Below are 16,747 nucleotides of genomic sequence, written 5' to 3' on the forward strand. Positions count from 1 at the left end.
TGGTCCCGTGATTGGCATCGCTCCTGGTGCTGCTGCTCCTCCTGGTCCAGTAACAAGAGGAAGGCATCAGAGTAACAGTAGGGGAAAGAAATTAGCACAGGGAAATAGGTTTTACTATTTTTTACTAATTTTTCCCCCTACTATTACTCATACCTTCTTGTCAGCTGTTGGAAATGGGCCATCCTGATTATCACTACGAAAGTTTTTTTTTCTCCTGCTGAGAATAGACCACCTTAACTGATTACTCTCTTTCTTTATAGTTAGTATGGCAACGCCCATTTTTCATGTCTTCTGTGTATATATATCTTCCTACTGTATTTTCCACTTCATGCATCCAATGAAGTGGGTTTTAGCCCATGAAAGCTTATGCTCAAATACATTTGTTAGTCTCTAAGGTGGCTAAAGTATTCCTTGTTCTTTTTGCTGATACAGACTAACACAGCTACCACTCTGATTCCTCCAACAGAAAGTGTAGCTTATATTTTTATGATTATTACAGTGGAAAGCAAAGATGGTCTCATAGTTAAGCATTATCAAGACTAACAGGAAGGACTTGATTGTGATTCTAAAGTTTAAGGTAATTTGGGTGAAAGTGATCATGAATAGATTGATCATGATAGACTTCATGATTCTTAGGAAAGAAAGGAAATGAGTGAGAATAGCAAAATGACAATGGACTTCAAAAAAAAGCAAACTTAAACAGATTCAAAGAACTATTAGGACAAGCCCCATGAGAAGAAAATATAAGGGAAAAAGGAGAGCTGGTAGTTTCTGGTGTGATGGAAAGATAGAAAGGAATAGTAAGAGGCCAATATGGCTCCATCAGGAACTCTTTAATTACCTGAATGTCAAAACGATAAAAAGTGGAAACATGAACAAATTGCTAAAGATGAGTACAAAAGAATAGCACAAGCATGTAGGAATAAAATCAGAAAGGCTGAGGTTAGGTCTCCATTGGGGGGAGGGGTTGTATCGTAGGTCGATTTACCTGGCCGTGAGGACGGCAGCGAGTCAACCGCTGCCGCTCCCCCGTCAACTCGGCTTCCGCCTATCGACGCGGTGGAGTTCCGGAGTCGACAGCAGAGTGATCAGGGATCAATTTTATCATGTCTACACTAGATGTGATAAATTGATCCCCAAGAGATCAATCACTACCTGCCGATCCGGTGGGTAGTGTGGACGTACCCTAATGCACAGAAGGAGTCACACCTAGAAAGGGACGTAAAAGTTAGGAAAAAGAGGTTATAGAAATGCATTAGGAGCAAAAGAAAGACAAAGGAAAGTATACTTAGTGGGGAGTGGGAGAAGGAGAGCTCATAATGGATGACATCAAGACTAGGGTGCTTAATGCGTGTTTTGCTTCAGTCTTCACTAAAAAGGTTAATTTTGACCAGATAAGTAACACAGTTAATTAAAGTCAGGCTTGACAAAGCCCTGGCTGAGTTGATTTAGTTGGGGATTGGTCCTGCTTTGAGCAGGGGGTTGGACTAGATGACCTCCTGAGGTCCCTTTCAACCCTGATATTCTGTGATTCTATGACAGTTAATATTAACAACAAGGAAGAAGGAACATGAACCAGAATACAGAAAGAGCAGGTTAAATAATATTTACATAAGTTAGATGTATTCAAGTCAGCAAGGCCTGATCAAATTAATCTTAGGGCTGGTCCACACTACGGGTGGGAAATCGATCTTAGATACGCAACTTCAGCTACGTGAATAACGTAGCTGAGTCGAATATCTAAGATCGGATTACTCACCCGTCCACACCGCACGGGATCGATGTTCGCGGCTCTCCCTGTTGATTCCGGAACTCCGTTGGGGTTGATGGAGTTCCGGAATCGATATAAGCACACTCGGGGATCGATATATCGCGTCTAGATTAGACGCGATATATCGATCCCCGAGCAATCGATTTTAACCCGCCGATACGGCGGGTAGTCTGGACGTAGCCTTAGGATACTTAAGGAACTAGCTGAAGCACTCTCAAAATCATTAGTGATTATCTTTGAGAACTCATGGAAGATGGGTGAGGACCCATACAACTGGAGAAGGGCAAGCTTAGTATCTATATTTCCTAATAAAAAGCAGAGGGAGGGAACAAAGATGACTAATTCCCTGTGTCCAGTCAGCCTAACTTCAGTTCCTGGAAAAATACTGGAACAAATTATCAAATAATCAATTTGTAAGCACCTAGAGCATAGTAGGGTAATAAGTAATAGCTAACCTGGACTTCTCAAGAACAAATCATGCCAACCAACCTAATTTCCTTCTTTTGACAGATTTACTGGCCTAATGAATAGCAGGGAAGCAGTAGACATATGTCTTTATTTTTTGTCAAGTTTTTAACATAGTCTCAGCTGACATACTCATAAGTAAACTAGGGAAATGTGTCTAGGTTAAATTACTATAAAGTGGGTTCAACTATGGTCATCAATGGTTCATTGTTGAACTGGAAGGACATATTTATTGGAGTCCTGGAGAGATCAGTCCTGGGTTCAGTACTATTCTGCATTTTTGTTAATTCTTTGAGTGGAGGGTACGCTTGTAAAATTTGTGGGTGGCTTCAAGGTAGAAGGGGTTGCAGCATTTTGAAGATAGGTTTAAAATTCAAAATAAACAAATTGGAGAATTGGTCTGAAATCAACAAGATGAAATTCAATAAGGACAAATGTGAAGTAATATACTTAGGAAGGAAAAATCAAATGCACAAATACAAAATGCAGAATACCTGGCTAGGCAGTACTACTGCTGAAAAGGATCTTGGGGTTGTAGTGGATCACATCTTAAATGTGAGTCAGCAATTGGTGATGTTGGGAAGAAAAGCTAATATTCTGGGGTATATTAACACAAGTGCAATATGCAAGACACAGGAACTAATTGCCTAATGAGGAGTACTGTGTTAAGTTCTGGGCACCACACTTTAAGAAAGATGAAAAATTGGAGAGAGTCCAGAGGAAAGCTACACAAATGATTAAAGGTTTAGAAAATATGATATGTGGAAAGGTTAAAAAATTTGGTATGTTACATCTTGAGAAAGAAGATGGGGGCGGGGGGGGGCGACACTGTTAAATGCTGTTATAAAGAGGACGGTGGTCATTTGTTCTCCATGTCCACAAAGGCAGGACAAGAAGTAATTAGTTTGATCTTCAACAAGAGAGCTTTAGGTTAACTATTAGGGAAAACTTTCTAACTATAAGGATAGATAAGCACTGGAATAGGCTTCCAAAGGAGGTTGTGGAATCCCCATCATTGGAGGTTTTTAAAAACAGGTTAGACAAACACCTGTCAGGAATGGTCTAGATTTACTTGGTCCTGCCTCAGCTCAAGACAGCTAGACTAGATGACCTCTTTAGTTTTTTCTTTCAGCCCTACATTTATTCGATACTATACATACCAGTAACCTTTGGGCCCCCTTACTTGTTGTTTGTTCCTTTTCCGTATCACTCCATCTTTCTGTTTTAGATTGCAGGATCTTCAGGTTAGGAACTATGCCTTCTATTATATATATTTTTTAACATATTTAGGATGCAACTAGTGTGCCGTGGGAGTTGGTCCCAAATATAATCCTCTCTGCTGCTGGTTTAGTATGACGTGAGGTGACTTAACCTCTCTGTCCATACCACCACGAGTCCTCCTCACTTAGACTAGTGATTGGATATCTGAAGTTAGGTACTTAAATCCATACTTAGGCAACTAGATAAAGGGCCTGATTTTTAGAAATGCTGAGCATCCAAAACTTCTGTTGACCTCAGTGAGAGCTGTAGGCATTCAGCACCTTTGAAAATCAGGTTGCTAATTTACATCCTGAAAATAAACTTAAGGAGCTAATTTTGAAAACTTTAGCCATAATGTCTTTTCAGTTTCTCTGTCTATAAATTGGAAATAATACCTAACTCCCAGGAATGTTGTGAGGATTAATTAGCTAATGTTTGTGAAGTCTCTAGCACCATACTATCTAAAAGCTGTGCTTATCAGCTTACTTAGCACTCAGAATATCCCCATTTGATCTAATTGATCTCCTGGTTCAGTAATTTTTACGCTTTTTCATTTTTATCACCTCTTCCTCTCCTGTCTGTTTTTTTTTATTATGCCTCTGATGACTCCTCCTTCATCTTACTCTGTATCCCTGTGAGATTCTTACTATCATGGTGTTTTGGGGTGTGTTGGAACAGGTGGGTCTCACTTCTTGAGCTTATTATACTCAGAGTTGGGTTTGTTCTGATGTCCGCTGGCAAGCTATTCAATGACCTACTGTTATGGATGCTCTGTCCCCAGCAAGTCAGTCAGTCATGCATCTGCCTTAGAGGCTACAGGCGGTGAGGCAGTCACTGAAATAACAAGGAACACCAACCCATTTATGGTCATGTAATATAGAAACAGGACTTTACTTTGGGCCAAATTCAAACGGAGCCAGTGGATTATGCTTAGCAATAGAGTTGTCCTTTGTTGCTTAAGAGTTGGTGTTAATATAGGCTATGAGCCCTTGTCTATGCCTGTTCCCTTGTCAGCTGCCCTAGTTCCCCCCCATCCTCTGTTCCATCCTGCTTCTTTGAGACCCTCCAACTCCTTCCTCCTTCCCAGAGAGCTCCTCCAAGTCCCCCCTGCACACACACACACACATACATGCATGTTGTCCCTGGAGCTAGTTGAACACTTCCTAAAAATTTTGTTTTGTGAAAGAAGCTGCTGCTGTGTCTGTGATCCTCCTCCTTTTCAGAAGAACAAGACTTTTCCAAAACTTCAAGTGCTTGAGAATTCATACACAATAATCTCTTTCCTTGTCAGATATGGGTGATCTTCCCGTAACAAACTTAACACAGCATCAAAGCAAAAGGATGAAAGATTAACAGTCTTCCCCAGGTTGATAGCTTAGAATAATAGAATCATAGAATTCTGCCTTTGCTCTCTGTGCTCTGCTCCTGGCTTCTGTGACAACTGCTCTAGGCCTGTCTCACTGAAGTGACTTACCCTTTCTCTTCCCAGTCTGAGGGAGAAGCCATCAATTTTTAGCATGTGAAGGCAGGTTATATCTGAGGGAAACCTCAAGATTGTGGAGAATGATTTCACCAAAGCCCCAACGTGCCAGCCAGCAACCTGTGACTGACCTTACTTTTCTCAGTAAAGCACTGTGTAAAGTCTCCAAAATCCTGGGATTGTATCTGATTTTCAGGTGGATGATACCTGGATATTAGCCTTTTCTTAAGGGCCTTTTAGCTCACGCTGGCTAAATAAAGTCTCTAAACTGTTGGAAGAGCCATTAACAACTTTTGCCCTATTTTTAGATTCTACCTTATTGGCGGAGGAATCCCTATCATAGTGTGTGGGATAACAGCAGCAGCAAACATCAGGAACTATGGCAGCAGGCCTAATGCCCCATAGTGAGTATTGGATATTTGACAGCTTTGTAATAAATTGTTATATGATTTTTGGTTGGCATTTGGCATATAGATTCTGATTCTTTTGGAAGATATGCCACATAGCCAAGACTTATTTCAACAATTTATAATTATACTTAAAAATTCTGAGAGGGCATCTGTCTTGATGTGCTATCTTTATGGTTTTTTCTTCCAGTTGCTGGATGACATGGGAACCTAGCTTAGGAGCCTTTTATGGACCAGCTAGCTTCATAATTTTCATAAACTGCATGTATTTTCTCAGTATCTTTATACAATTGAAACGACACCCTGAACGCAAATTTGAACTTAAAGAGCCAGCTGAGGAACAGCAGCGTTTAGCAACCAGTGAACATGGGGACCTGAATCATCAGGATTCAGTGTCAGTCTCACTGGTTTCTACATCAGCTTTGGAAAATGAGCACAGTTTTCAAGCTCAGCTTCTGGGAGCAAGCCTCACTTTGTTTTTGTACGTTGCTTTGTGGATTTTCGGGGCCTTGGCAGTTTCTCTGTATTATCCCATGGACTTGATTCTTAGTTGCTTTTTTGGGGTCACGTGTTTAAGCCTTAGTGCCTTTCTTATGACGCATCATTGTGTTAATAGGGAAGATGTCAGGCATGCTTGGATAACAGCCTGCTGTCCTGGAAGGAGCACATACTCAGTGCAAGTTAATGTTCAGCCCTCCAATTCCAGTGGGACTAATGGAGAGACTCCTAAGTGTACCAACAGCAGTGCGGAATCTTCGTGCACTAATAAAAGTGCATCAAGCCTAAAAAATTCTTCTCAAGGTTGTAAACTAACCAACATACAGGCTGCAGCAGCTCAATGCCATCCTAATTCTTTACCACTGAACACAGGTCCTCAGCTTGATAACAGTTTGACTGAGCATTCAGTAGACAATGACATAAAAATGCATGTGGCTCCATTAGAGATACAGTTTCGGACAAATGGACATCAAAGCAGACATAAAAACAGAAGTAAGGGACATCGCGCAAGCAGGCTTACGGTATTGAGGGAGTATGCATACGATGTCCCTACCAGTGTGGAAGGAAGTGTACAAAATGGCTTATCTAAAAATCGACAAAGTAACAGTGAAGGACATTCAAGGAGTCGAAGAGCCTATTTAGCATACAGAGAACGCCAATATAACCAGTCCCAACAAGATAGCAGCGATGCTTGCAGTACACTTCCAAAAAGCAATAAAAATAGTGAAAAATCCATTGCTACAAACAACAAAAAGGATGTTCTGAGGAAACCAATAGTAGTTGAACTTGAAAGCCAGCAAAAATCATATGGCTTAAATTTAGCCATTCAGAATGGACAACTTAAAGGCAGTGGACAGGATGGACCCTTGCTTGCTGCAGACAGCACTGGCAATATTAGGACTGGGTTATGGAAACATGAAACTACTGTGTAGCAATATTGTACTTCATCATGGGAGAATCTCTTGTGAACTGTGATTCACACATTCCTTTAAGCTATTAACGCTTTTAAAAACTGTTTACAAACAAGTGGTACTTCATGCAAGGAGGAGAAAAGAGAATCTGCCGTGCAAAATGTTCTATACATTTTGGGAATATCCTTGGTGTTTTTTTACAAAGAAACTTCTTCTCTTCTGTGAATTTTAATTTTTTTTAAAGCAGCAGGTCCAGTTTTGAGATGCAGATCAGAACTTTTTAAAAAATTCTTACAGATAGCCCCCCAGATGTGTCCACAACACATTTCAAGTGTGTATTAAAATGTGTATTAAAGAGTATTTTCCCAGTAAGCATTATGTAATGTGCAAGTTTGTCAAGATTATTAGCTGTAGTATGTCTCTTTGGATTTACTATGTAATTTCAGTGCCTGGGAATTTTACCACAGCTTTTAGTTGCTTAAAAAAAAAACCCAAAACAAAAATAACTTTCTAAATGTGCTGATATTTCACATGTAATGCAGCTGGTTGCATTAATCCTGAAGTTTGAATGAAACAGAGAAACAACTTTTTTAATAATAAAAGGTTTGTGACTTAAAGACAACTCTGCTGAAATTCCAAGCTCAATTTTGTAAGTGATACTTGAATTAGTCATGTTTTCATGTAGTAAAAGTGAATTGTGTAGTAAATGCATAATTATGTTTCCTTAATGTTTCTGGCTGATATTTGCCAGTTGACATCTGTATGTAGCACAGTCCCTAATTCATTGCCCTTCCATCTTCTCAAGCTATTATGTTCATTTGTAAATTGCAATAATTCTACATGTTATTTCTGTCATCAGAACCAGACGTGTTCATCACCCACAGCTGGGGCTAGACTTCAAAAGAGCTCAGCATCTCCTGTTGCAAACACATTCTGTTGTCATCTTGTGAAAGAGTGATAGCAATATCTTAGTAAAGAGTTACCGTTTAGATGCACCAATTTTGATTTTTACACCAGTGGGAGAGCAGAATCAGGGCCTTTGAGTTCACCCGTCCCTCAAATGTTGACTACTAGTCAGGGGTGGCTCTAGGCATTTTACCGCCCCAAGCACGGCAGGCAGGCTGCCTTCGGCGGTTTGCCTGCGGAGGGTCCGCTGGTCCCGCGGGTTCGGTGAACCTCCTGCAGGCAGGTCCTCCGAAGCCCCGGGACCAGCGGACCCTCTGCAGGCAAGCCGCCGAAGGCAGCCTGCCTGCTGCCCTCGCGGCACTGGCAGAGTGCCCCCTGCGACTTGCCACCCCAAGCACGCGCTTGGCATGCTGGGGCCTGGAGCCGCCCCTGCTACTAGTCACCTGGAATTCAGTTGACGTCACTGAAATATCCAGTCACTAGTTTCCTTTCAGAGCATTTAAATATAATATTAAGCAGCAGTTGTGTAAGAAAATAGTTGCTGCTTCTGCATTTGACATTACTCACTTACATGAAAGTTAGTAAACCAGTAAGTGTCCTTTATACCATCATCAAATTGATAGGAACTAAGAACAAAGTGGGAAGAAATGACAGCTGGATGAAAATGCCATTTTTAATTCAATTATACTAATCTGGGCAGCAATGTCAAAAATATTTGAATCAGCACAGTGATGCAGAGTTAATTTTAAAAAGCTAAACTGTATATTTTTAAGAATATGAGGCAAAGTGGAATATGAAAAATAGTGTTAATAGGTATTTATTTAGTTTCCTGTATTTCACTTTGTTCATATTGATTATATCTCAATAACCATTCTACATTTTGGTAGTTTGTGGGGACTAGAAGACAGTATAATGTTTCAGTCTATAAAGCTTATTCTTTTGCTGCTTTGACGATTTTGTAGCTGTATATGCAAAGTGTCATTTGTGATTTATTACTTGTTGGTTGATCCTGTATCTAAAGCTATTTGTATTCGTATGTTAGCAGATTTTTTTTTTTGCTGTTTTACAGTACTAGCGTATAATTGGGGAAGACACTCACCTCTTGAGCATCTTCTGCTGCTGCATTTGGTGCTGCAGGCCGCCTCCTGCTTTTGGTGCTACCTGAAGGTTGTCAGCCCCGCTTGGCACGTCTCCAGCACTCCAGCCAAGTCACAAAGTCCAAAAGAACCCCTTCCAAGATAGTAAAGAGGCCAATAAATTGAGTGTCTCTGCCTTCACTAGGTCTTTGGTCCTGTTGTGGGCGATTTAAATTCAACACTTCACTCAGGCTTCCAAACAAGCCTGTCCCTTTTTCAGGATTTACACCACTTCACCTTTGACCAGTGGTGGAGCCCGGGCCTGCCCGCTACTGTGCATTCCAACCCAGAGACCCTATAAACAGCAGCCATTCACTTCAATTCATTGCTGTTACTTCCCTGGGCCTCTTCCCACCTGACCTCTTTATCTCATCCCTTACCTTAAGGTTAAAGTTCTCATGTTCTCACTCTCCCAACCAAACTCTGGTTGTCCCTTGAGCTCCTTTGGCCAGAGAGAAGTGCACCCTTCCTTGCTCCTCTGGTTCAATCCAGGAACTGACCTGCCAAGGCCTTGCATCTCCTTTTATCTAAGCCTGCGTGGTTGCTTCTGTGCAGCCTCTCTCGGCAGACTTGGAGGATCCACTTTCACAGCTCCTTTCCAGGGGCAGGGTGTAGTAGGACCCTGGGGTCTCCAGCAGAGGGTCACAAAGGGCCTGGTACACTTAGTCACATCACATCACATCATAACTACTCCTTTCAAGTTGCAATCTAAATATGCTCTCTGACCAGTGAACATCAATTCATAACTTGTCAGAATCCCTTTATTTATTTATTTTTAACATTTCAAAGTTGTCCCTGGAGGAGTGACAAATTAATTGGTGAGAAATTTCTCAGGTATGCTTCTCCATTAATCCTGAGACAATAGCAATATTAAAATGGAATTATAGTTGAGAATATATGTGAGTAATTTAGTGTAAAATATATTTTGGAAATATTAAAATTATCCCAAAAGCAAGCATTTTAAACCCAGGAAATTCAGAGTTGGGGTTAATCTTAAAAGAACTTAAACCTGTTGCATATAGAAGTGCGTGGCTAGTGCCTCCAAACAATATTAATTCTGCTCTGTAATGACACCATATAAAAACCCATTATTATAATTATGAACCATGATTTTAGTGATTGTGGTCCCAGATTAGGTTAATCTGTTTTGTTTTTTACCCTACTACACTATCACTATGAGACATCATTAAAATTGTGTGGGCTCCCTAACTGTGCATTCCCAAACTTCAGTGTGTTAGGATTTCTTTTAAGTGACTTAAACTCTGAATTTTGTGGGCTATTACACTTGACTTGGCCATAATAACAACATCTCTATAATGTATTTTACTCTAAATTGCTGATGTGTACTTCAGCCTTAACTCATTCTTAATGTAGTTTTTGTCTGAGAATTCCTCTAGTTTGTTGTTGTTTTTTTTAAATTACAAAATGGATATATGAATACTAAATAAGAAATGGAGAGAAAATGTTACCATTTATATTTAATATTTTTGAATTATTAGAAATATCAGCCTTATTTTTTTTTTAACTTTTTATAGCCAGATTCACTGGTATCCTCTAACTACCACACGACTTCTGAGCAGCATACACCATCCAAAGCATAATGGTCAATTCAGCTAGATTTACAGCTGCTTTGTTTCACCAGAGCAATGCAAAGCAGCTAGAGTGTAAACTCAAGCTTTCTCCTGCTTTTTGCACCTCCTCCATTCCTTTGCACACAACAGTCCCTGCTCCTGGGGGAATTCTGCACCAAAAATCCAAAATTCTGCATATTTTATTTGTCAATATGATGCAATATAATCACACCACTTTCACTTATTTTGGTAATTTATTTAAACTACCATACAGAAAAAATATCACATTAACTGTTCAGCATTTCCTAAACACAGGAAAGTTAAGTTACAAATACTTGGTAACCAATACCCTGCATTCCAGTTATAATCCTGGATTTTCATTTAAATTACATTGCTTTTATTTTGGTGTTCTGTAAAATAGAATGTTGCTTTAAATGGCTCAGATTTTCACACATGAAAGTCGTACAGTTTTGCTAATCATTGTCCTGCATTTTTTTAATGTGTAAATAAAATAGATCCTGAGCTGCAATCTAACCCAATTATACCTCTATGTCACAGTAAAAAAAAAGCGAGAAAGCACGTAGACCTTCCTAGCTGAGGATTCCGTTACTGTCATTTACAAGAAGACTCCTTTACACCAGTGGTTCTCAAAGCGCATCCACTGCTTGTTCAGGGAAAGTCCCTGGCGGTCCGGGCTGGTTTGTTTACCAATCGCAGCTCCCAGTAACCGATCACGGCTCCCACTGGCCGCGGTTCACTGCTCCAGGCCAATGGGGGCTGCGGGAAGCGGCGCAGGCCGAGGGGTGTGCTGGCTGCCCTTCCCACAGCCCCCATTGGCCTGGAGCGGTGAACCGTGGCCAGTAGGAGCCGCGATTGGCCAAACTTGCGGATGCGGCAGGTAGACAAACTGGCCCGGCCTGCCAGGGGTTTTCCCAGAACAAGTGGCGGACCAGCTTTGAGAACCACTGCTTTACACCACTCTGACAGGGTAAAGGAGCCTTAATTGACTAAGAATGGGAACAGTTTAGTAACAATGAGAACATTAGCAGCCTGCCTGCTTAATTGTTACATTTCTGCTCTGTCTCTGGGATGCAGCAACAGCGGGCGAGAGGGACAGAGCGAGTCTCTCACTTGTTCTCATGCAGGCAGGCATCCAGTCCCACCCCCTTAACGTCTCTCCACTCACGCCCAGCCTCCCTCCTGCCCCCCGCGGTGATATGCTCTCTGCTGGCAGCTGCTCCCAGCAGACATGCCAAGTTGCCGGGAAAGAGGCATGTATTCCCCACAGATTTCTTTGCTCCCCCATATTTCTGCAGGAGAGAGAGAAATCTGCAGAAGGTATTACCCCAGGAGTAATTCCCTTGTGCACACACCCAACTTCCTCCCCTCTGTATCTTTTGGAACTGCACATGCACCCTGAATGACCTTGCACCCCTTCCCTCCCACAAGGGTATAAAATGCAGAGCAACCCCAGTTGCCAAGCATTTTCTTCTTACTGTCTGTGGCAGTAAGATGGAGTTACACAGTGTACCTCTGCATCCCCATAGCTACTTAGATGTGGGTTTTCGAAGTTAGTTTTCGTATTATTTCTTGGGTTTCTCTTTAAACCCACTGGGGTAAAAATATAAATAGGTATATAGACTTAGTAACAAAAAAAGGTCATCTTGGTATTGGGGTGTAAGTCTGATGGACTTTAAAACCTGCCCTGCCTGTGAGACAGCTATGCGTGTAAATAAGGGGCATACTAAATATCTCTCGTGTAAAGGAATCTCATCCCAATCAAATATTAAATGTGTCTATCCTTTTCTAAGTACATACAAAAACCTTGTGACATCCATTGGAAAACAGTTTTGTATGGAAAGATCAATGAAAAAGCATCTCTGACTCCTCCAAAACAATCTACTGCTGCCACCTCAAAGCTTATCTCCTTTCAGTACTCTAGCTACATGAGATGCTACTCTGGAGCTCAGTGGTCTTGTGACACCAAGACATGCATCTGAGAAATGTTCCAAGCCTTCACTTCAGATCTCTTTGGGTTAGTAATTGACTCTTATTGTGCAAGCTTGGAAGCAACAGAGACCTTCAGATAGAGCTCAGAATTGGTCAGCGTCCTCAGTACCAGCCAAGAAGTCTACTCTTCTGACTTGTCCAAGCCTGTTCCTCTGAAACCTGACCAGCATGAAGAGTCTTCAGATGCTGCAGTCACATTCCTGCGCTACAGTACCGAATGGTTACTCCTTGACCATTGGTGATTATATCTCTACCAATTACATTGATAACTGTCTGCCTCTCAATCTTCAGTACCACATCTTGACAGGAAGGTTTTTTTCTGCTGAGAAATCTGCATCAGTATCGTCATGCACAGGATTGTCTTTGTCAGTACCACTGTTATATGAATTCAGATGGAATGTATGGGTTCAAGGTATTAAAATAACTTAGTCATTGTCTGATATTCAGCAGTATTAAACAAGGTCTGGGCCTGTTATAGAGAGACCTTAACCTGTATAGTAGCATGGCAAACACAGTATAAAATTAATGCCAAAGGTTAGAAATGTATTGATTGAAACACACAAAAGGAAAAGAATCAAAATGAGATAGTATTGAAACTGAAATTGGTTGTTTATGCAAAAGTCCCTTTAGATACCACAATGCTTACTACCATGTGTCAATCCATCCAGGTTACAGGAAGCAGGTGAGTTTTATTGTCAATGCCTTCATTACCAACTCAGTCCTACCATTTGGTGTGTCAGTGGCGTCACAAGTATTTACCAAATGCTTATCTATGGTAACAGCTAACCTGAGGAACAAGGCCTTCACACACATTCTTAACTTAACTGTTGTTTGATTCAAGGTCACTCATCACGGCAGGTCTTCAAAGATGTTCACATAATTTTCCAGCAGTTTTCCTGGCTAAGCCTCAAAATCAGTCGCAACAAATACACTTTCACCTCTATTTTACTGATAGTTTATAGGAGTGATGTTGGACTCTCAGTCAGCAAGAGCATATCTTGCTCAGGGAATCATCACATTTGAGATCTTTCAGCATGAAGAACCTCTGTGAAAATCTGCCTCAGTTTGCTGGTTCATATGACAGGTTGCACTCAGATGACTTTGTCCTATTGAGGAATAGTTAAGATCAATTTACACAGCATGTACCTGCCTGTAGAAGTTCCTTTCAAAGTACTGACTTTCCCGGTTTGGTGTACACGCCTTTGAAACATCTGCCAAGGTATTGTTTCACTCATCACCTTTTTCAAAGACTTTTGTGGCAGATGCATCCAAACCAAGCTGGGGTGTCCATTTAGACAATCTTCACATTCAGGACCTGTGGTCCAGGCAGAGTCTGCTGGGTGTTACACCTCCAGGTGGCTTGTTCTACTCCTCATGGGCATTTCCACTCAATGCTACAGCAGTGCTGTACTGCAGACAATACTACAGCAATGCACTATATAAACAGATGAGGGAGAGAGAGCTCTCCCTTTATGTCAGGAAGTAATTAATATATAGGACAGGTGCTTCCTTTATCAAATCAACCTCCTAGCCTTTCACTTACTGGGTTCCTAGAATGTCTTGGCAAATCAGCTTATTGGGAAAGGCTTCACCCATGAAGAACTGAGACTAGATCAGATATTTCTAAAATAAGGGGTCCCTGCCATGGACCTGTTTGCTGCCAATGTAAACACTGTCCCATGGTTTGCTCCAGAGGAGAAGTGAGGCCACGCTGTCTTACAGATGTTTTTCTGATCTGTGGGGAAAGGATCTGCTGTATGCTTCCCCCCTGCCCATTCCACTAATTCCCAGAAAGATCTTAGAAAGATGTGTTGGAACAAGACCCGGAAGATGATGGGGGTGGGGGTGGGGGTGGTACCAGCCTTGATACGTTGATTTTGATATTCCAACCTCATGCACACATCAGCCTGACCACCTCTTCCACTTCCAGACATTTTTCAGAACCAAGGCCTAGTATTGCATCCAGACCTGATGTATTTACATCCACTGATGTGAAGGCTAGTTAGGTATGTTGACAGGAGCTGTTTGGTAGTAGTACAAAAGGTTTTCATTCAGAGTACAACAGCTTCTACAAGACTGGCATATAAAGTCAAATGCAAGCAATTTTTGTATATAAATTTTGTATATAAACAAAGTGATTAACAGGCAACAGAGAGTCCCATGGCACCTCATGGACTAACAGACGTATTGGGGCATAAGTTTTCGTGGGTGAATACCCATTTCGTTCGATAGATGTAGTGGAAATTTCCAGAGGCAGGTATAACTATGCAGGCAAGAATCAGTCTAGAGATAACGAGGTTAGTTCAGTCAGGGAGGATGAGGCCCTCTTCTAGCAGGTGAGGTATGAACACCAAGGGAGGAGAAATGGGGAGAATGTTTACCCATTGTCCCAGAAAAACATAATGAATGGACTGAAGATGATCCAGTGGGCTAAACACTTATTTGGCCACCTTACTTTCCCATCCACACATTCATGCGCCATCTGGTCCTTAGTCTGCACATTCTGTTACCCCACATATTGGACCCAAGACACTTCAATATTGGTCTGCCTATAATTATAAATTGCTTTATCAATTTATTCTGCCCAAGTGGGGAGAAAGGTAGTGACCCGCCCTATGGGAATTGCCAGGATATTATCAGGAAGCTTGCCTCTAACCTGCAGAGGACCCCTCAGAGCAGGGTAATCCTGCTAACCCTTGAAAGGGCATGGATTCAACCCTCTGATCTAGAATAGGTACACAAGCAGCAATGCTTCGAAAACAAAGTCTTATTTATTAAGAGAAAGGTGGTTACAATATATGTAATAATGGTAGAAAGAAGTTACAATGAATAGTAGGCAATAAGGCACAACAGGATTACTTTTAAAAATCATGCGTTTAAATGGTCCAAGAGACTACCAGCCTGTAAGACAAATACGATGTTGCAATATTGGTACACACTGAACCTTTCGTACATATGCATAAGGCCTTTAATATAATAACCTTAGACACATTACAATGTAACATACATGTACCTGGTGTATATGCATAAAACAGTGCTACAATAGAGCATTCTGCAAGCAGTGACTGTCTCTCACATGGTGGGGCAGTTCTCACTCAGTAGCAGGCATCCAGATTTATTGACAGGCATGCACACAAGCAGTCTTTTAGAATACAAAAGATCAGATTTACACTCCTTTCAATTTCCTCTGACCCATCTAGGTCCTTCTGATCTGTCACCTGGATCACCAGTATGCTGCTTGATCTTATTCTTCTTTCTCCGCTCTGCTTCCTGATCTGCTGTTCTCCTTGGTCTCCTGCTTGGCTTCCCATAGTCTTCTCCTTCTCTCTTCTCCTGCCACACACTCCTGCTTGCTAGCTGTCTCCTTATATTCCGTTTTCTGACCTTTTCAGTTGACCTTTCAAGCTGCCTGCTCCCTGTGTGGGTGTTAACTCATTCAGCCAATCATCTCTGCCCTTGCATCATAGCTGCTGCTCCACCTGTCCCCTCCCTGCAGGCGTTTTGAGTCATTCTCCCGAACTTTGTTCAACCCTTGCTATTGGTTAATTTAGTCTATGTCCTCCATCTTGGGAATTCCTAATAGAAAATAATAGCAACAGCCAAACTGTATTTTTAACTACAAACTGTCATTAACTATAACTTCCCTAAAGCATCTAGCCTGAGACTACCTACTGTTCCCTGCAAACTAAAGCACTTTAATGCTAACACTAGACTAACATTAATGCTAATTGGGAGAGGTGTGTTGTTACAATGTTTCTCGCTCTTTCCACTGCCCTCTACTCCAGCTGTCAGTATGTCTCTCCAGGGTGCTGCAATCTACACAGAGGCCAAGCAAGTAAAAAAAGAAAAAAACGTCTGGTAACAATTCTCTTGTATGACTGATTGACAGATTTTTGTTTTCCAGTTATTAGTCTCTTATAATGGGCCTAGGAATGTTAGGCCTGGGACTTTGATTGAGGAATATAGTTTTATGATTGAGCCTTGGGGCACTGTCAGATAATTAATACATATGAATAATATGGAAATGTATATATTTGTAATGTATATGGGTATAGATGTATAGTATCTATGTGTGCATATGACACCACCTTATATGCAAGCATAACAGTATTTTTCCAGTATGGTATTGTAGTCTGGCCCTTTTACTTTGGTGCCGCAGATAGCAACACTCTCCTATTAGGGCAATTACAGTTATCACTTGTATCGTTATTGGTAGTAGGCTAAGTGTTTTGAAATACTGAGATAGGCATTGCTATAGTGTGTCCCACAGTGCTAAGTATATGAGAATTAAAACTGAAATTTGGAGTAGTGACATTACAAATAGGGTGACCA

General features: G+C 41.3%; 1 protein-coding gene across 6 annotated transcripts in view; it reads left to right on the plus strand.

Annotated features, from left to right (window-relative positions):
* Positions 1-7,164, plus strand: part of ADGRA3 (adhesion G protein-coupled receptor A3) — a 115,045-nt gene extending 107,881 nt beyond the window's left edge. For all 6 annotated transcript variants that reach the window (XM_050947373.1, XM_050947374.1, XM_050947371.1 and 3 more), the window contains 2 exons: positions 5,285-5,380; positions 5,574-7,164. In XM_050947373.1, the coding sequence (XP_050803330.1) occupies positions 5,285-5,380; positions 5,574-6,813 (1,336 nt within the window). In that variant the 3' untranslated portion in view covers positions 6,814-7,164. The remainder of the gene's footprint in view (positions 1-5,284; positions 5,381-5,573) is intronic.
* The last annotated feature ends 9,583 nt before the right edge of the window (positions 7,165-16,747 follow it).

Source organism: Gopherus flavomarginatus, chromosome 3 (assembly GCF_025201925.1).
Source record: "Gopherus flavomarginatus isolate rGopFla2 chromosome 3, rGopFla2.mat.asm, whole genome shotgun sequence".
In the NCBI taxonomy this organism is placed as follows: domain Eukaryota; kingdom Metazoa; phylum Chordata; order Testudines; family Testudinidae; genus Gopherus; species Gopherus flavomarginatus.